The 18,131-nt window shown below is 43.3% G+C and overlaps 1 protein-coding gene across 1 annotated transcript; it reads right to left on the reverse strand.

Moving 5' to 3' along the window:
• Positions 1-494: 494 nt before the first annotated feature.
• WNT16 (Wnt family member 16) lies at positions 495-14,672 on the reverse strand. Its single transcript, XM_074870179.1, has 4 exons — positions 14,372-14,672; positions 14,018-14,277; positions 11,778-12,064; positions 495-3,861 (listed from the first exon to the last, which is right to left on the reverse strand). The coding sequence occupies exons 1-4, from the start codon at positions 14,458-14,460 to the stop codon at positions 3,397-3,399; spliced, it is 1,101 nt and encodes a 366-aa protein (XP_074726280.1). The 5' UTR covers positions 14,461-14,672; the 3' UTR covers positions 495-3,396.
• Positions 14,673-18,131: the final 3,459 nt, after the last annotated feature.

Raw genomic sequence — 18,131 nt, forward strand, 5'->3', positions numbered from 1 at the left:
GCTAATTTCTTTAACCCTGATGCTACTACAAAACAATGTTCATATCCTGATCCCATCCAGAATTACTTTTACAGACGCTGCCGACCCAGAACGAGTTTTATGGATGTAACTTAACTTAAACAGCAATTTCAACTGTGATAGGCAAAGAGAGGGGCTCATGCTCCAGTCTCCCCAATGCACTTGGCTTTTCTTCTGCTTCACCCTCCAAGCTCCCAATGTTAGAGCAGCAGGAGAGCAAGCAGCTGCCCCTTAGAATGCATGTGCTTGCTCTCACCAGTGCCCTGCCCTCGGTGCAGAAAGGGTAATGCCACCTCCCATGAAATAGCTCTTTTCAGCTTCTCAGAGGCAAGATGGGTCCTTCTGCTGCCAGTGAAGCTTCAAACCTCTGTTACCTTGTTTGCTCAGCCATTGTAGCTTTCATAAACTATGTGTGATGCCACTTCTCTTCATTGTCTTTTGTCATTCTTTGAAAAAGCAAACTCTTCCTCCCCACAAAACCAGAAAAAAAGTATTTTATTAACAACATTTAAGAACAAAAAGATTTTCTGGGGGAACTAGATAACCTCTCAAAAATAACAAAGCTTCAAATACTGGCTAGTCAAGCAGGTAAGACACCCTGACTGCATCATGACTGCCCCACGTCGCTGTACAATGCTGATGTGAGGGCCCTTCCCCTTCAAACCCACAGAAACAGCCTACTGAGATTTTTCTCCTGGACAAATCCCTGAAGCTGACCTTAGGCCCACGAGTCCAGGACCATTTTCTCCCTATTTCCTACTCTGCCAGAAGTTAAGGTATACCAAGAAGCACATTAGTGATTTTCCTTACTTTACACATCAGGCATGGAAGAACCTTTAAGTCTGGTAAAAGCTAAGGTAGTTTTGAAACACAGGTTGGGGCTGCTTGAAGAGATCTTGGTCTCCACACTGAACTCCCAGCCACTGGTTCCTGCTGGAGCCCCATACAACAAAATGGTGGTGACCTCAACACTGAACTCTGTGGAGGTACCACTATGAGCAGTCTCACGCAGGGCATTGAGGCACTTACCTCTGCCAGCAGCTTGATAGTAGGGCAGTAGGGCAAATTCAGAAAGAGAAAGAGGTGGTCTCTACAACACCTTGATATCAACAGTGACCAGTAGCATGTCTCATCCTTGCTGCCAATAGGTGCTGTGGCATGGCCTGTAGAGCTAGAGCCTGTGGGTTTACATTCATTGCCGGAAGATGGGAACAACCTGGGGCTCATAACTCTCTCTTCAGGGTCTTCCACCAGGATGTGTCCTCCCCATCCAAGTTTTCACAGGGAGGGTGTTGAATCCTCCTATGACAGCAACCTGCATGCTGAGCACCCTTTCCATTGACAGCAGATTTTGTGGCCTCAGGACAATTATCTGGTTAGGTCAATGAAGACAGACTGGCCAAATGTGGAGGAAAGGTCCAAAAAAACCAGCAGATAAAGGACTTCTTGGTTGCTGAAGATACTCCTAGTAAGGTAGTGAAGTGCCACAACACAGAAGGTTTTGTTTGCTTCTTCCTGACTTACACATCCCATAAAGAGTGACAGGGAACCTGGTCACCATCTTTCACAGGAAAATAATTAGACAAGTAGGAAATGAATTCCTCAAAGTAACTTTGAAAGCCTCAACCAAACTGTCTAAGATGATTTCTTTCTAAAAACTGACTGTTAGTGTGGAACAAGTTAAGGGATTGCAAACCCTTGCAAGTCCCCTTGATGTTAGTGGAAGTTCTGCACTTACCACTGGAGCCAGGATTTCACTGTTTGTAAAATGGATTTAAAAGAATTTTTAAAAGTATACAGAATATTAATTAATTGATCATTTAGAAAATCATAGTGTTTCTCATCAGTGTGTATTAACCACAACAATTATAACCACCCTGATGGTATAAAAAAGAACATTTATGTGATTCTCTGACTAATTTCCCCCTGCACATGCAAATAAAAATCAATTAAAGGCTACTGCAGTAGTAACAAATATCTAACTAACAAATGTCAAAGGCTGTAATCTTATCACATTAGTTTTGGAAATGTTTTACATAACTTGCATAATTTAAATATTTACAAAATATAAACTTTCTTGTCTTATCAAAAATAGGTATTTGCACATTTAAACAAAAGAAATGCTTTTTAAGCCAGGCATTAAATCATTGCATAAAAATAAACAACCTTTCACAGATGTAAAATAAAATTGAGCCAACATATGGAGGGGGAGAAAATATTATCAATAGCATTTTAAATATTTTAGTGGTGTGAGCCAATCCATAAATTACATCGTGCATTGAACTTGCTTAGAATGCAACCTAATGAAAAGTTCTAGATGCTGCTTCAATAAGAGAAAGCAATGTTTTAAAAAGTCTTTCACTCTGTGGCATATTTCTTTGGGCTGAATCTTGCATGGTTAATTGTGAAAATGATGGTGAACCACCAGCAAGGTGGTTGAACATGGCAGGTTATTGCATATAGTCCAACAGTGGGGTGACTACCAGCTGACTCGCAAATTGTGTGTTCAGCTACTGAGGAAATGCCTGTGAAGGATTTTATTTCCTTCAAATACCAAACTGTATTTCTGTCCCTCCTCAGACCTGTACTTTGTGTGTTTGAAAGACAACCTATAAAAAAATCCCGAGGTTGTTATTTGGTACACCATTCACATTCAAGCTGTGCTCCAGCCCCTCTTCTCTGGATACAACTTGCTCCACACTGCTGGGCTCTCCTCTTCCACCCAGGCAGTGTCCAGCTCTCTGCAATCACACATGTTTCTCAGTACCAGACGCTCTTCTGCATATTATGCAGAAGACAGCTTTCTGAAAGGTTACAAAGCAAATGCTTCATGGTCAACAGCAGAACATTCCCCTATCTTTGTGTTGGGTTTTTTTTTGTTTGTTTTGTTTTTTTTTTTTTTTTTCCTAAAGCCTGCAGAAATGAACCATCTAGTGGATCCATCTAGCCCCAGTTTTAAAAATACAGACATAAGGATTATAACTAACATGTCTTACACGCCCTCTTAACTCTTCAGTCTCTGGCTAATGAGATCTTGAGTTTTCACCACTGTACCTACTGACCACATGGATCTTCAGGATGCTGTGACTATTAAACACCTGGAAAGTTTAGTGTCTGTCCCCGTTCATGGAGTTACATGTTCAAATGTGTCATCAGAAGTCCTTTTTTGGTGTTTTAGCTGTCCCTGTGTGCAGGCTGCTGTTCACTCAGTTGTCTTTCATATGCCAAATGCTTGGGCTAGCCCTTGTTTGGCAATACCCACTCCTCCTGAGGCTGATCCCCTTGCAATCCCACACAGTAAGAGTAATTGCTGCCTGTGTGGCAGTTCTGTGTACCAAACAGTGCAGGATGGTTTGGCTGAGTTTTCTGTACTTAATCTTATTTGCAGGTGTGTACGTCGGTCATGGTTTCACACCTCCGGCAGCGCACGTAGCAGCACCAGACAAACTTGCATTCACACCTTTCCACGTGCCTGACAACATGGGTGTTGTACCCACGCCCACAGCAGAGGAGGTTGCAGCCATTGGGTCCTTCTGAGGTACGGTTACATTCCCTTCCCTGAGTCCCAGGGATCCCCAATTTTTGGTCTTCAACACAGTAATTGGGAGATTTGTTCACATACAGCAGGTCTTCTTTCCCGATTGGTATTTTTCGTTGGCTTTTCTCTTTCCTCCGTAGCTTTTTTTTCAGTCTGTCTGATATTTGTATGCTGTTTTCATACTTATCTTTTAAAAACCGGCCAATCTTTTCAAAGGCGGACATTGTTTTCCAACAAGTTTTCACAGCACAGGACCCAGAAACACCATGACAACGGCAATCCACTGACATCAGCTTTGCTACAGCCTGAAAGCAAAGGGATAATGACATTTGGATGTGGTCTGTCATTCATTATGAATACTGCCTGACATCAGTGACACAGAGGTCTCAAAGTATTTAATATTACAGCTGCCACTGTCATTTCAGTGATGGGGAAGCCAGAGCATAGGATGATACATATTAGGAATCAGGTTTCCAACTCCGGACCCCCACTACGAGAAGCCTCATCTTCAGAAGCGCTCTGTATTTGCACAGTGCAGTGGCACTAACATAGCAGTACTGAATCACAATAATGAAAGCTTGTATTTCTGTCTGGCTTTTCATTCTGGAGGATCCTAAATACCTGAAATGACATGTCCTGTGTTGCTCCTCCCACCGCTGGAATGCAAACGGCCCTCATGAGGAATAGTAGGAGGGGAAGCAGGGATAGGTCAGGTAATGACACTTTTCCTACGTTGGAAGACATTTTCTGGGCAGGTCTATGCCATCTTTTAAGGGTGCCTTGCAGCTACCATCAAGATCACTAAACATTCACAACATGGTCTCTATGTAACTAAGGCCACGGGAATGGCTTGAGGTTACACAACAGTGTCTGCGTGACCAGCGTGGCTCAGCATCAGAAGCAGTGCAGCATACAGCCTGAAGGCACCTCAGGACAGACCTGTGTTGGAAGAGCTGGAGGATGCCCACGTCTCTGAGCTCCATGGAAAGTCTATCAAAGGAGCCACTATAGCTCAGCAGAGGTATCTTCAACTCAGGTATTCTGGAGTAAATGTCAGATGCGTCTCACTTACAGGATCAAGCCCTGTTCTTGTAATTTAGACATACTCATACTATCATGGGCTTCTAATGTTTCCAGTTGCATAATGGCTTTATTTAACACCATTTGACAGTTGCATTCATATTACTTTTATAACTTTCAATGTTTTAGCAAAATTTTGCATTATTACCAACGTTAAAATACCCTTAGATGGGCTACTTTTCCATGTCCATGTAGAAGCAAGCAGTGGGCCGAACAATAACTGACCAGCAATGGGAATCGACAGCCTGCGTTAAGCTTTTGCAACACGCAAGAATTTTGGCTCAGTTTATAGGAGACCAAATGTCAAAGAACTGGAATCTGTAAACAAGCAGTAACTTTCTTTATCTGGGACTACAACTCAAATAATCACCAGACAATTAATATAATACCTCCTTCTGGAATGTCTAATAGACGTAGTGTAAAATTATACAATTAGACTAGTGACATATCTCACATTAGAGTCTGGAAAAGTGCACAGAAAAATCATCACATGCACAGATACAGCAAAAGGACAAGGTAGCATAATTTTTGTTTAGTTTTGTTTTACCTTTCCATTAACGTACTCTCTGGAGCCATCCTATAGACTCATACAGGCCATTGGTTAATGGTGTGGAAAGCCCATGTTACCGTCTTCCATTTTAATAACCTTTCCTCCCATATTTACTTTCCACAATCAAGGCAATTGGGAAATGTAACAGAAAATGTGAATTTTAAATTAACTCACAGTAAGTTTCTCCTGAAACTTCTCATGCAGCAAGGCCAATACAGATCCGAATTATTCCTTTGTGGAGGAACCACTATTTCCCACAAAATGGGGAAGACACACCCCGCCCCTCCACTTAATGATGTTTATTAAATTTCATCCTAAGCTTTCACTTACTCCACAGCCCCCGCAAACATTAACCACTGTCAATCTATGTCTTTCTCAAACTGTCTTAGGGAAGAAAAAAACAGAAGACAAATCTAACACCTTTCTCTGGTTTCTCCTGAGAAAATTGTTTCATTTGTGCCTGTTCCTAAGCCTTGATTCTGCAGTGACATCAGAGCCCTGAAATCCTACCGAGCCCTGCTGACCCTATGGAGGACCAGAAATAAACTCAAGTCCCAGACGGCTTATTTGTAGCTCAGGCAGCACAAATGCCATTCTCAAAGTATCAGAGCTAGTAAAGGCATGGAGCAGATAAAATGAGCTATTTCTACCCTGTGTGTTAAACTGGGGCTTTTCATCATGGTGAATGTGGTCACTGAAGTTTGGGACAAGTCCAACATGGTTAAATCCATTGATTTCAGTGGGAGTTGAGGTCTTCTGGCATGTTCTGCCCCAACTATATTGACACAAGCCCGAGTTGGTATTTGCATATAACTCTACAAACATTATTAAAAATACACAGGACCAAAATGTTTGCTTTGGAGTCACATCTTTGGTGAATTAACAGGACCTATTTGTTGGTAGAGGTTACTACGGAGGCCAAACAAGTAAGGCGTTCAAAGAACCATTAGCAAGAAAGAGCAGGTGTATGCCCTGACCTAGAACACCCATTAGCCTTTGCAAACTAAACCTGGTGAAGTGATGCACTGGTGCAGGAGATATTTCCAGATACCATGGATTGATTCTGCAGTTGGAGATTTTTTCCTATCCTGGAGGAAATAAGAACACTGCAACAAGCAGACCCTCACCCCAGAGTACATGCAGACTCTTTCAAATCAACTGGCAATAATTCTTGTATATACTTATCTTCTCTCCTTCACAGGCTAGTTTCTGTTTAATAGACAGACTTGACCTTGTGCTCATATCTCAAGAATCTATCCATAAGGAAATCACTGAGTAGTCAGAATATGCATCATTAAGATGCAACAGTGACTAGACAGATGAGGATTTCAGATCCAAGAACAGAAAATCTTTGTTAGAACACAGATAACCTAATAAAATGCCAAGGAAACAAGAAACATGATATCAAAAGATGAATTTTACACACAATTTGCAAACAGAAGGGATTTAACAGTATTTTCTAATTTCTAATGATTAGTTATTTGTATCAAGGCAAGTAACTAGAATCTCGAAGTAGCCTGAAATCACATTGTGCCATAAGATTTATAAGGTTACAAATGTAATCCTTGCTTTCCCTGTAGCACGACAGGGTACTAACTAGGGAAGAAACAACAGGGGAAAAATACACAGTCTGGTTTGGGGAAAGAAGTATAATCCCAAATCTGCTAGAATCACACATAGTAAAATCTGGATGATGCAGAAGGATACAGAAACTGTCGGGGGGAAGCACTGGACATGTCTGCTGGGTGCTAAGGGTGAGTTACTTCCATGTGGGCAAGTAGCCCAGCAGGTGACCTCAGAGTCTTTCTCTGAGGATGAATTAATGAAAACTAAAGGGAGGCAGACTTTCTAAAGAGGAGCAGACACTGATGTTGGAGTCTCCAGTTGATACCAAAATATAAACACGTAGAATATATTAGCAGTGTATGGATGATCAGATGAATGCAAGAAGTACAAATGCGATTGGTTGTGGAAGTACTGAGAACATTCATAGCAGTTACAAACATTTGTGGTTTTATTCTGTGTTGGTCAGGATTCTCACATGAAGCTTTGATGCACTTTGTTTTAGAATCATTTATGGATTCATCACAATTGTGCATGACCCCAGGCTATTGCTTCCCAGCTGCTAGGATGGGCAGGTTTTCTGGTTGGACTCCAATATATTTTGGGTTGCCTCTACTGCCATCACAGGGAGCCGACATCTTGCTTTGTCTAATCACAAAACATGCTGCTGGATCTCAGGCTGCCATGTGAACAGTCTCCCATAGTTGAACATCTGGCAAAATTTAGGGACTAGGAATTTTCTCTTGCTGTTTTCTTGCAAGCAAACCTAAGATGGTGCCTATAGAGCCAATGCAGCCTTCTGGTGGACATGGCTGCAACACATGCCTGTGTGTCAGCGGCACACAGAATTACTGGGATGCACAGTTACTGAGAGTGTGACTTCCAGACTGACTCCACAACCAGTGACACATTTCACACCGTTAGAGTCATATGGTGAGTCTCTTCAGTTATTCATGAAATTGTGAGAGGATTCTCCCTAAGGAACAAAATTTCATAGAGAACTTCAGAGGGGCACTGTTACTCACAGAAACACGGTGAATAGATGTGTCCCTCTGTGAAAGCTGGGACAGGTTTTCAGGTTTCTTAGGCTGGTCATGAAACCAACTGACTGCTTGTGAGAAATGATCAGTGTGGAATTGAGCCGGACCCATGAGTGTTGTGTTCAGCCACAAGCCCACCCGAGCAGTTCCTCTTGCCCCACTTGACACTCGCTGCCCTCAGCCCTGGTAGTACTAGGCCAACAAGAGTGCAGGGCTAAGTGATGAACTGGATACAGTGCTGAACACTGGTCTGTGTTAAAAATTAACCTGAAAAAAAAAAGATTATTTTTAAACTGACTTCCTTTCACTGATCCAATGCAATTAATAGAGGGAGGGGCATGGGGTGGGAATGCGTGGCTAGAACAGGTGGATGGGCAGAAAGCAGAGATCGGTCTGCAGCAAAGGAGAGTGTCAGTGGAGTCACAGCTTGTAAACCCCTTAATGCCAATTAATGCTTAATATCTCCAAGCTAAGGTCTCTGTTTGCAGGTACTGTTCTCAGCTGTGAGACAGGGGCTGCCAGTACTTGTTTTGCAATGGGAAATGATGCCTGTAATTAAACAGCCTAATTTAAGCCACTGGTAGAACTAATAGGACTATTCATGAAGACAAGCACATGTCCTACCAGAGGTACAGCACTTAAGAACAACTGCAGACTGTTGGTGGGTCTGTTACCAACCCACAAGTATCAGTAAAAATAAACTCTCTGAAGAGCCAAGCTGTTTCAATGTGAGAATATAAGTCCTGTAGATCAAATAAATTTCCACAAGTGGAAAACTGAGCAGAATTCTTCCATCAGCAAAAAAATACTAATACAATAATAGTCAACCCATAGTGCCTGACTCCCTTCATCCTTTTATATAAGGAGTAGAGGTGCCCAACTCACATATGCACATCTAAGTACACTGAAAGTTACAATGCTAAAAGATGACGAATATGTATCTTGTGGCAGAATAAGGAATGAAATCTGGATCTTCTGAGGTTCAGGTTAGTATCCTAAACAGCGGACAACTCAGTCAAATGATCCTTACTGTTTTAAAATTGATATATCTTGGATTTAACTGTGACATGTTGAAATGGGAAAGGAACAAGAGAATTCTGCACATATCAGTTCCATTAGTAACTCCAAACAAACACAGAAGTATTGTCCCTGGAAGACTGCTCTTGCAAGACACAGATACATGACAGTATTTATTACAAAAGGTCATAAGGTACCAAAATATATTGCAAAACATCCTTCTTGTAAGCCCCAAAACATGAAGGTCAACATTTTCCAACATCTCCTAGTTAAGGATTTTGGAACTACAAAAAATGAAGAGTTCTGCTAAACTTTACTTCAGTTAATATTGCTGCTAGAAATCCCAAGTACCAACAATAAAAATTCTTTTTCACTCTGGACAGTGGTCAAAATATTTGCTTTATCCTACAGTTTGCCATTAAGTTACAAAATATTTATGCATGGAAACTGACTAAATACTCTGCGTATTTTCTTCCAAGATAATGAACAACAAATACACCATTGATATAAAAACAGTGAAATACAGGTCTTCTGGTCTTTCAGGGTTGCAGCAGATGGGTTTTCCTGTAAAAACTTGGAAAAGGAATGAGACTATGTATGGTGTGCACCAAATAAGCCTGTGACAGCGTAGTTTGAGAGCCTTGTTGGAGAGCTCAGTATCATTAAAAGTATGAAACCCCGAGAGGTCCTCAAGACCTAATGGATCCTTTTGGGCCAGATTCTACCACATTCCCAGATACTGACAGCCTAGTCTAAAACTCTGGTTTCATGAAGTTATGTATACTAAGAGGTACTACTCAACATGAATAATAATAGAAGATACTGCAGTTGCATGACATTAAAAATGTGGACACAGAATCAGTTATATTCTCATGTATACAACCAATATCTAAGATATATTGGATCCTATCAAAAATACTATTCATGGAAAATGAAGACTCACTTAACCACATCCTCCAACCCCTTGTAGCTTTAGCTAATTGTTTGAAAATATGTTATCTTTGGCTGAATGCACTCTTTCCCTTTTCCAGTCAGTCCTATCTCCATGACGTATGTGGCCCATGACAGCTATAGATGAGATCAGGGAACTGATCCAACTTTAAAGAAAGCAACACCAAAAGAAAAGTTTCTCTTCTAGGCTCTGTGTGTACGTGGGGTAGGTTTTAACGCTGAACAGTTCCTCGGTACAGTTCAGAGTGTAAGACCCCAGGCAGTTGTGATGGCACACCTGCAGCAATGAGTGATGAACACAAGTTTGGTACGGGAAGACCATAAGACCATTACTGAAGACAAAAGGACAGCAAATTACTGCTGCTGCTAACATAAAGCTAAAGGCAGACAAGAGAACAGAGCATCAAAGAGAAGACCTGTGTCACTGCCACCTAAACGCAGAAATTGTATCTCTCTCTCTCTTTGAAGTTCCTCTGAAGCCTTGCAGTCTTCTTCCCTACACTTTCTCTGTCATCCTAATCCGAGAAAATGGCACTGTCTAATGACAAACATGAGTATTACAATAAAAATTTCATATCTTTACTGTATATTAAAAATAATGAAATTAAGAGAGAAAATTTTACGGAGATTAGCTATCTCTCTCTACAAATGTGATAAATGACCCTTTCCTCTTTCCCTAAGGAAATAATCACTTAATCCTCTGTTCCTCTTATTTACATTCCCTACTACACAATACCAACCACCTTTCCTCAGAGATGATTAGCTGACTGGCATCTGATTAAACTCACGGTAACTGTTCTCAGCTTCTATTTAGGTTTAAAGTTTGCTTCTTCTACTTCTGCCCTGAAAAGGGCCTATGTCCATGAAAGATGTTCTGGTTTTCCAACTATATAACTTAATTAAATTAAATATTAACCTTGTAAACTGTAAAAATTAGTTTAAATTAAAATAGTTTGCAATGATACCACCATGGCCCTTATGATGGCTTACTGTGGCTATTCCCCATTTATGGTGGATAAGAAAGTTGTTTTCAGTAAAATCCACCGATGTTGCTTCTGGCCACAGGAAATTACTGAGTTACAATGGAGTCCATCAATATGTGTAGTTAAAACCAGAGGTCTCCATTCTTTCTTTAGTTATAGCTGTGTCACTGAGCAGAACAGATTTAAAGTATTATGGGGCCAGAGAGAGCCATTAAACACTGACAAAGTTAAAACTCCAAGGTAAAGCAGAGAAAGTAATTTTAAAGCAAGAACCATAATCCAAGTCTCTGCTATGCCAGATGTAAGACCCAAGATTAGACTCACATCTCTCTCTATTGGCTGTTTCTGCCCCCATTTGTCATCTCCAGAACAGGACAGGAGGACCTGATGTCACACACCCACACACACATTTCCTCTGCAACTGTGGGTTTGAAGTCCTTTGGGCTGAAGAAGAGTTACATGAAGCCAGACTCCTCTCACTTTTCTGATGAGTGCCCTAACCAGTGGCCTGCTTTAAAATAGAGGTGTTGTTTCCATCCCATCTTTTAAAAGAAAAGGTTAACTCTTGATTTCCTCTCTGACCGATTTTAGACTTCTGCTCTCCGATCAGGACCCCAGACTGTGGATGGATAATGATGCCTTGTGTTCGGTCTCCCTGCTCATTCATTATTAGAGAAAATTAAAAATGCAGGTCATGATAATAACAGAATAATAAGTGAAAAAAACTTCTAATGTATTATGCTGATAACAAGATTATTTCAAGTTTGTTACAGAATATCAAATATCTAATACCTGATTAGCACTCCAGATCTAATTCTTATTTTGTGGTCTTTATTTTAACCTGTGGAGTTCAGTTAACTAGTTAAAACCAGCTCTGATTCTGAGTTTGTATACGTTTGCTTTGGTGACGTTAGTGCTGTTCTTGCCACTGGCCCCATCTGTACCTGCAGACAAGGACAGGCCTTGGTTGCTTGATGCCATTTTGTCAATGAAGGTGAACAGGCAACTGCTGCCATTTCTGAATTGGTGACACGTACCTGCCTCCCAGCCTCGTTGTTGTGCAGGTTCATTGCCGCCAGTCCGCTTCCACTCTTGCCCGTTATGTTCTTAATGGGCACATCCAGGAACTTTCTGCTGAATGACATTCCATAGTGGATATCATCAGAGCAGCCGCCCCAGTGCCAGCCCTCGCTGGCTGAGCCACCATGCCGCAGGTTCATGTCGCAGGAGCACTCAGTCATGTTTCCTGCACTGCACGATCGTGTCACCGAGTGCACAAGGCCCGCCGACGTCACTGCATATATGAACGCTGTCTCCTTCGTGCCTGCAAAGCAAGGCACAAATATGTTACTTCATAACTCCCTCTGACTACCTTCCTGGTGGAGCTGTAGAAAGGGATTTTACAAGCCAGACTATTATTAAAAGGGAACAGTTTAAAGTCATCACAGCTTGCTCTGTAGAGTTAACTTGTTTAAAGCAGTGGATATTCACATCCAACAAAGATTTCAGGGCCTCTTCATATGACCATACTATTAATGGTCCTGTTTCTGGCTCCTTGTATCCTGTGATTTTTGGTAACTCCTTTCTAAATCTGGTTGGGAACTTCATTTGCCACAGAAACTTTCAAACCAATTAGGTTTTAATAATAAAAAAATCAACCCCAAAACAAACCACACCCCAAATCCCTTACTCTTCACTCTGCTTTGCACTGTTCATATTGATTTGAAGAAGAAGAAAAGATTAGTTCAGATCTTGGAGGAGGAACCTGAAGCTGTCATGATCCCGGGTTACTTTGATATAGGGCCAGAAGTTACCTCATGCTAAATTTAGCAAACATTGAGGTTGTTCTAATTCACAAAGGTTGCAAGGAGCCCCAGGAATATTAAACCAGGCAAAAATCAGGATGGCACAAGGATATTTAGGCCATGTGCTTTTCCTAGCATAGGCTGGCCATGGGAAAGACAGCAGTATAAAAAGTCTTTAACTGTTATACTATATCTCAGAAGAATCATGGAAGGACCTGCCTGGGCCTCTTAAGCCAGACCCGTTCTCTGAGACTTCTGGCATAATGCGGCATAGATCTTTAAACATGTTAAGCAAGGTATGCTCTCTAAGAGAACTGAAAAACAACTAGTCATTAACTGCAGAAAAAATTTCACTGTAGCAATTTTCACTATTGTAAAACAATTTGTTATTTTCAGTCTCCCAAGTTTCTGCTTACAGGCAAGAAAGTTCCTGTTTGTTTCTTTTGTTCGTACTAGTCTGTGGTGCTGGTACCATCATAGAATGCTTCCACAGAACATTCAGGTGAAGCTTGTGGATTAGCAGTGCCGCTCATTTAAGGGTCTGCAGGAATAGTCCTTCCCATTAGACAGAAGAACCAACACACAATACATACGGCTACATATAGTAGGGTAAACTGCTCCCTGTTTTTGGTTTTTTGTGTTTTTTTTTTTTTTTCTCCTTTTCCTTTTTGGAATATGCATCACTTCTTATTGATCATTTTAGGTTTTCATGGTTAATGGTTGGTTTTTTTTTCACTGTTGTGTTGTAGTATAAAGTGAAGTACCCACACAAAATGAAGTACCACAATTCTGAAGTTCACATCAGTGGCTACGCCAAAATCATTGAGCAGAGTGTTCAAAAGAAACTTGCAGGATCAAGACCTTTGATACTGCCATGTGACACAAACAAAATGTACCTATTTCAGTGTAAATTTCAGCAATTCCATTATTAGTTCATGAGACAAAAGCAGCTCTGGTCTTGCTGTGCTGAGCGATACCACCTAACTGATCAGGTACGATACATTTTAAAGCAATTCACATTGGTACTGTGAGCAGATTTTTACCTGAAATCAAATGACCTTTTCGAAATACTATGTCATTATCCCGCTCATTTAGTAATTATGACATAAGGGGATAAACCCGACGCCAGTCTAAGAATAACAACGTTTCAACATAGTTAAGTGGATCTAGTTAAAGGCACTGTCATCCACGGACGTATTAAGCAAAAATTACAATAAGCAACAATCATTTTGGAAAGACAGCGGCAGGTTTTCCCTGCCCGGTGTATCTCGTGTACCTGCGGCAGCCTCCCGGGGCGGATGCGGTGACCGCCCGCCCCGCCGGCACTCCTCTGTCCGGCTCTGCCCGGCTCTGCCCGGCCCCCGCCCGCCTCGCCCCGCCGCGGGAACGCCGGGGCAGCCCCGCGCCCCTGCCCGCCCCTGCCCCGGCGGGCGCACCTGCGGGCCGGCGGCCCCGGCGGGGCGGACACTCACCGCTGCTGAGCTGGTGCCCGAAGGCGGCGGCGGCGGCGGCGAGCGGGGGGTCGACGGGTCCGCGGCGGGCGGCGGGCGGCGGGCGGCAGTCCCAGCGCTCGTGTCGGAACTGGCTGCGGCACTCCTGGAGGCCCAGGCGCGCTCCCTCCCGGATGGCGGGCACCAGCTCCGGCTTCTGCTCGCACAGGTCCTGCTGCCGGCGGCTCAGCGGCGGGCTGGCGCAGCCCAGCTTCTCCGGCCCGGCGGCGATGCCCAGCCACCTGCAGAAGCAGCGCCCCCCCCGTCAGCGCCGGGCCCCGGCGGACACGAGGGGACGGGCGCCGCGCAGCCCTCCCTCCCGCGCCCGGTACTCACGTCCAGGTGCCGCCGGCGGCGGCGGGGCAGAGGGCGAGCAGCAGCGCTGCCCGCAGCAGGCACGGTCCGAGGCGGGCCCCGCGCCCCATGGCCGCCGCATCGAGCCCCGTCACGCCGCCGCTGCCCTCCGCTCGGCCCCCCGCGCCGCGGGGACCGAGGGGGACGGTCGCCAGTGGCGCCCCTCTACTGGGCGCTGTCCGCCGCGGGGGGCGGGGGGCAGCCGGCGGGGGAAGCCCGGGCCGTCGGCGGGCCCTCCGGGGGAGGATGGGCTGGCGGGGAGGGCGGCAGGAGGAGAAGCATTGGGAGCGCTTGATTCCCTTCAAGGTGAGAAAGAACTTGGGTTTGATGTTTTCCCCGGCTCCGTCGCCGGCTCTGCCTCCCCCGGCCGCGCATTGGCCGCCCGGGGGCCGGGGCGGGCCGGGGCGGGCCGGGCCAGGGCGCGGCGGGAGCGCGGGGGCTCCGCACCGCTCCGCGCTGTGCCGCGGCCGGGACCGGTACCCCCTTTCTCCGGGGTGTGAAGCGCTGAGAGCGGCGGCGAGGGGTGCTGGCGGGAGGTGCGGGCGCGGCAGAGTGGGGCTGCAGTGATTTCACCCACAGAAAGGAGAGAAGGCACAAAACACCGGTGTTAATAGAGCATAACCTTCCCTACGCTTTTTATTCACATTTGCTAACGCTTTAGCACCATCAACTAACTGGCTCCAGAGCCAGCATCAGTATTTGCTAGGACCGCATTCATCCACTTCTGCAGACTTCAGTGAGACACTCTTGTCAACTACTACCTTAATAGTTGTTAGTTACTCATTACACGTTAAAAGCCAATGAGTCAGCTAGCACCTGATGCAGAGCTGGTGTTGGCACTCTGAACTTTCAAGTCCTCTTTGATCGCAATACATCGCTGCTTCCTTCTGTGTAAGTGAAACACCTGCACTAAAAATAATCTGGATGAAATAGCAGCTCTGTAAAGACTTTGATTTTACACAGTTGTAAATTAGCTAAATAGCTCTTGTTGACTGACAACAGCTCCAAGTGAAGAGCACAATAAATCATCTCAAATGACAGATGTACATTTTTAAGAGTACAACATGTTGAGAAATAATCACATAAATGCGGTGTTTCCCCTGTCTGTTTCCCCATGGATATGCTGAGATATTTTAAGAGCATAGGCTGTGGTACCTTTAGATCTATGGAATTATGTCTCTTTCCTACTTTGTGCTCATTTGCCTGCTTTTAAAAGATCTCCAAAGCATCGCCAGTTCTGGGCAGATGCCATATGACCCCACGAGCTACTTAAACCTTCCGATATGGCTTTTCTCTGTTCTGAATTTTAGTCTGGAGAACATCTGCTTGTGGTTGCAGAGGAACTGAGTCCAAAGTGAGGGAAATAGATGGAGAAGAACATTGGAACACAGGGAACCGGCCATGAAACAAGCCTGAACCAGCCAAAACTGTGTGGGATGTATCAGAGAATTATCTAATTATTCCAGGACACATGGTTCATTTTATCCTTATTGCTGCTTCCTGGCTCCACCTACTAAAGTTAATTCAAAGCCCTGATCTAGCAGCAGTGTATTTCCTATGTGCTTCTTGATCTGCTATACACATTTATCATCCACTCTGAAATGACTTTTTCCTACCAGTTGGTTTTTTTTTTTTTTTTTTTTTTAACAGGGTTCTTCTCTGTGGTTTGTTGGGTTTTTGGTTTTGTTTTTGTTTTTTTGGCTTGGTTTTGGTTTAAATTAGTATGGAGCTTTTTGTCCTAAAATCTTACATGTGAATTTTTCTCTAGAAGCTACAGAATCTTATATGCTAACAATAATGTAAGATTTAAATTAGAAAAATGTTGATTTCAAAAATTCCTATGCTATTTGTAGTGTATTTTATATATGATATCATAAATAGATTACTTCTCTATTGGGTTCCCATATGCCAGGATCTGATTTTGTCTACATTTTTTGCTACAATAACCATTAAGTAGTTAGGAAAACCCTTTGATCATATACACTGGTCTAAAGTGAAGCAGTTACAATTTGGAAGACTGATGCATAAAAAAAAGAATAAAACCCAAAACTGTAAGGGACTTCTTGAGATCATCCAGTTCAATCTCTAGCAGTGACTGGAAACAAACCGCATTTTTCCATGACCATATGATTTAAAGAAATTTGGATTACTGTATGTTTGTGTTCTAATCCCCCATCCGCCTCTCTTCCCATCTCTTTCCCTTACAAGCACTCCCCCATTGCCCACAGCCCCTGTGCCTCCTCTCTGGTGTTGCAGCCTGGTTCCCCACCAGATAGCCCAGAATCTCCTCTTCTTCTGCTGCTCAGCTTCCTGCAGGCCATTTACACCATCTCATTTTATTCCGCCCCCCCCTCCCCCCCGCCCCAACACTCTCCTCTCTGGGCAAAAGCAGCACCTACAGGAGTATTTCTATCTGTCTAGAGCTACGTGTTTGCATATAGGTCAGTTGGCTACCAGGAAGGGAAGGAAAAACAAATTACTTTGAAAGCTATGTGCTTTGCAAACCTTCAAAGGGACACGATTTGGAAATGCTTTGCTGATCTACCAAAATTTATCAAAATTTGCCAAATGTTTCTAAAGTCTGTAATTCTAACTCACTGGTGCTTCAGAGCCTGCTATGCTGGAAGACCATTCACTCCATGACAGACAGCAACATGAGTGTGATGCAGAGACAATGAACCAGAATCCAAGCCAAGGTCAAGTGCCAAGCCTCAGTGGTCAAAATTTGCTATAAATCAGGGAACATAAATTAACCTACTGCTTATCTTACTTTCTCTGGACAAGGTGGGGTTATCTGTAGCTATTCATACTAAAAGTCCCTCATTTTTCTATTTTAAAAAGACAATAAACTGTTATTAAAAGAAAAAAAAAAAAAAAAGGAAATGTGTCTAAACTGAGTGATATTTCCTGACAGGACATCTATTAATTTACTGTTTAATGATGATTAATGTGATCTTGACAGAGTAAATTACAGATATATATATTTTTGATTCACTGTTAGATAAGGGAAAATAATCTCATGCAGAATCTGTGTGAATAAGCAGTTCATTTGACAGATAGTAAGGTTCACAGCTAGACCAATTATCTCTTTAAAAAGTTAATGGCTAGTGCTCTCACTATAATCAAGGTCTGCCATCTTATTTACCAGATTCAAGTACATGCAAAGTTAACTCCCCTAAACAGAATCTCAGAATCACAGAATCACAGAATCATCTAGGTTGGACCACTTCTGAAAGCTTCGTACAAATTATTTTCCTTCTCCTGAAACTTCTGATGCTCAGCAGAGACATGAATAAAACACAGCAGCCTACATTATCCCACCTCTATATATGGGCCTTACTGACCCAACGGGGGCATTATCCCCTTATCTTAAAAAACTGAGCAGAGATAAACCATCCATCCAAACAGAAAAATCTCCCATATTCTCTGAATTGGGTTTTCCCTTCAGCTATGAAATTTATCGCGTTTGGTGACCAAGCACAAATTCTATACTTCTAATGCAACAAACGCACTTTCAATCCACCTCAGTGCTTGAAGGCTGCACGATGGAGCCCATCAGCTCTGGGAACCGCTGACATGCTGAGTCTTTTCACTGAAGAAACTGGAGCCATGTCAGCGTTAGGTGTTGTCATCAAGGTTTGTATGTGTTGGCTGTGACAAACTCTTCTGAGAAAAGCACCCAGGCTGTTTCCAGAGATCATGTGCCAGCAGAACCTTGAAGTAAGTGTAAAAGTCACTGCTA

This window comes from Strix uralensis, chromosome 5, assembly GCF_047716275.1.
Source record: "Strix uralensis isolate ZFMK-TIS-50842 chromosome 5, bStrUra1, whole genome shotgun sequence".
NCBI lineage: Eukaryota > Metazoa > Chordata > Aves > Strigiformes > Strigidae > Strix > Strix uralensis.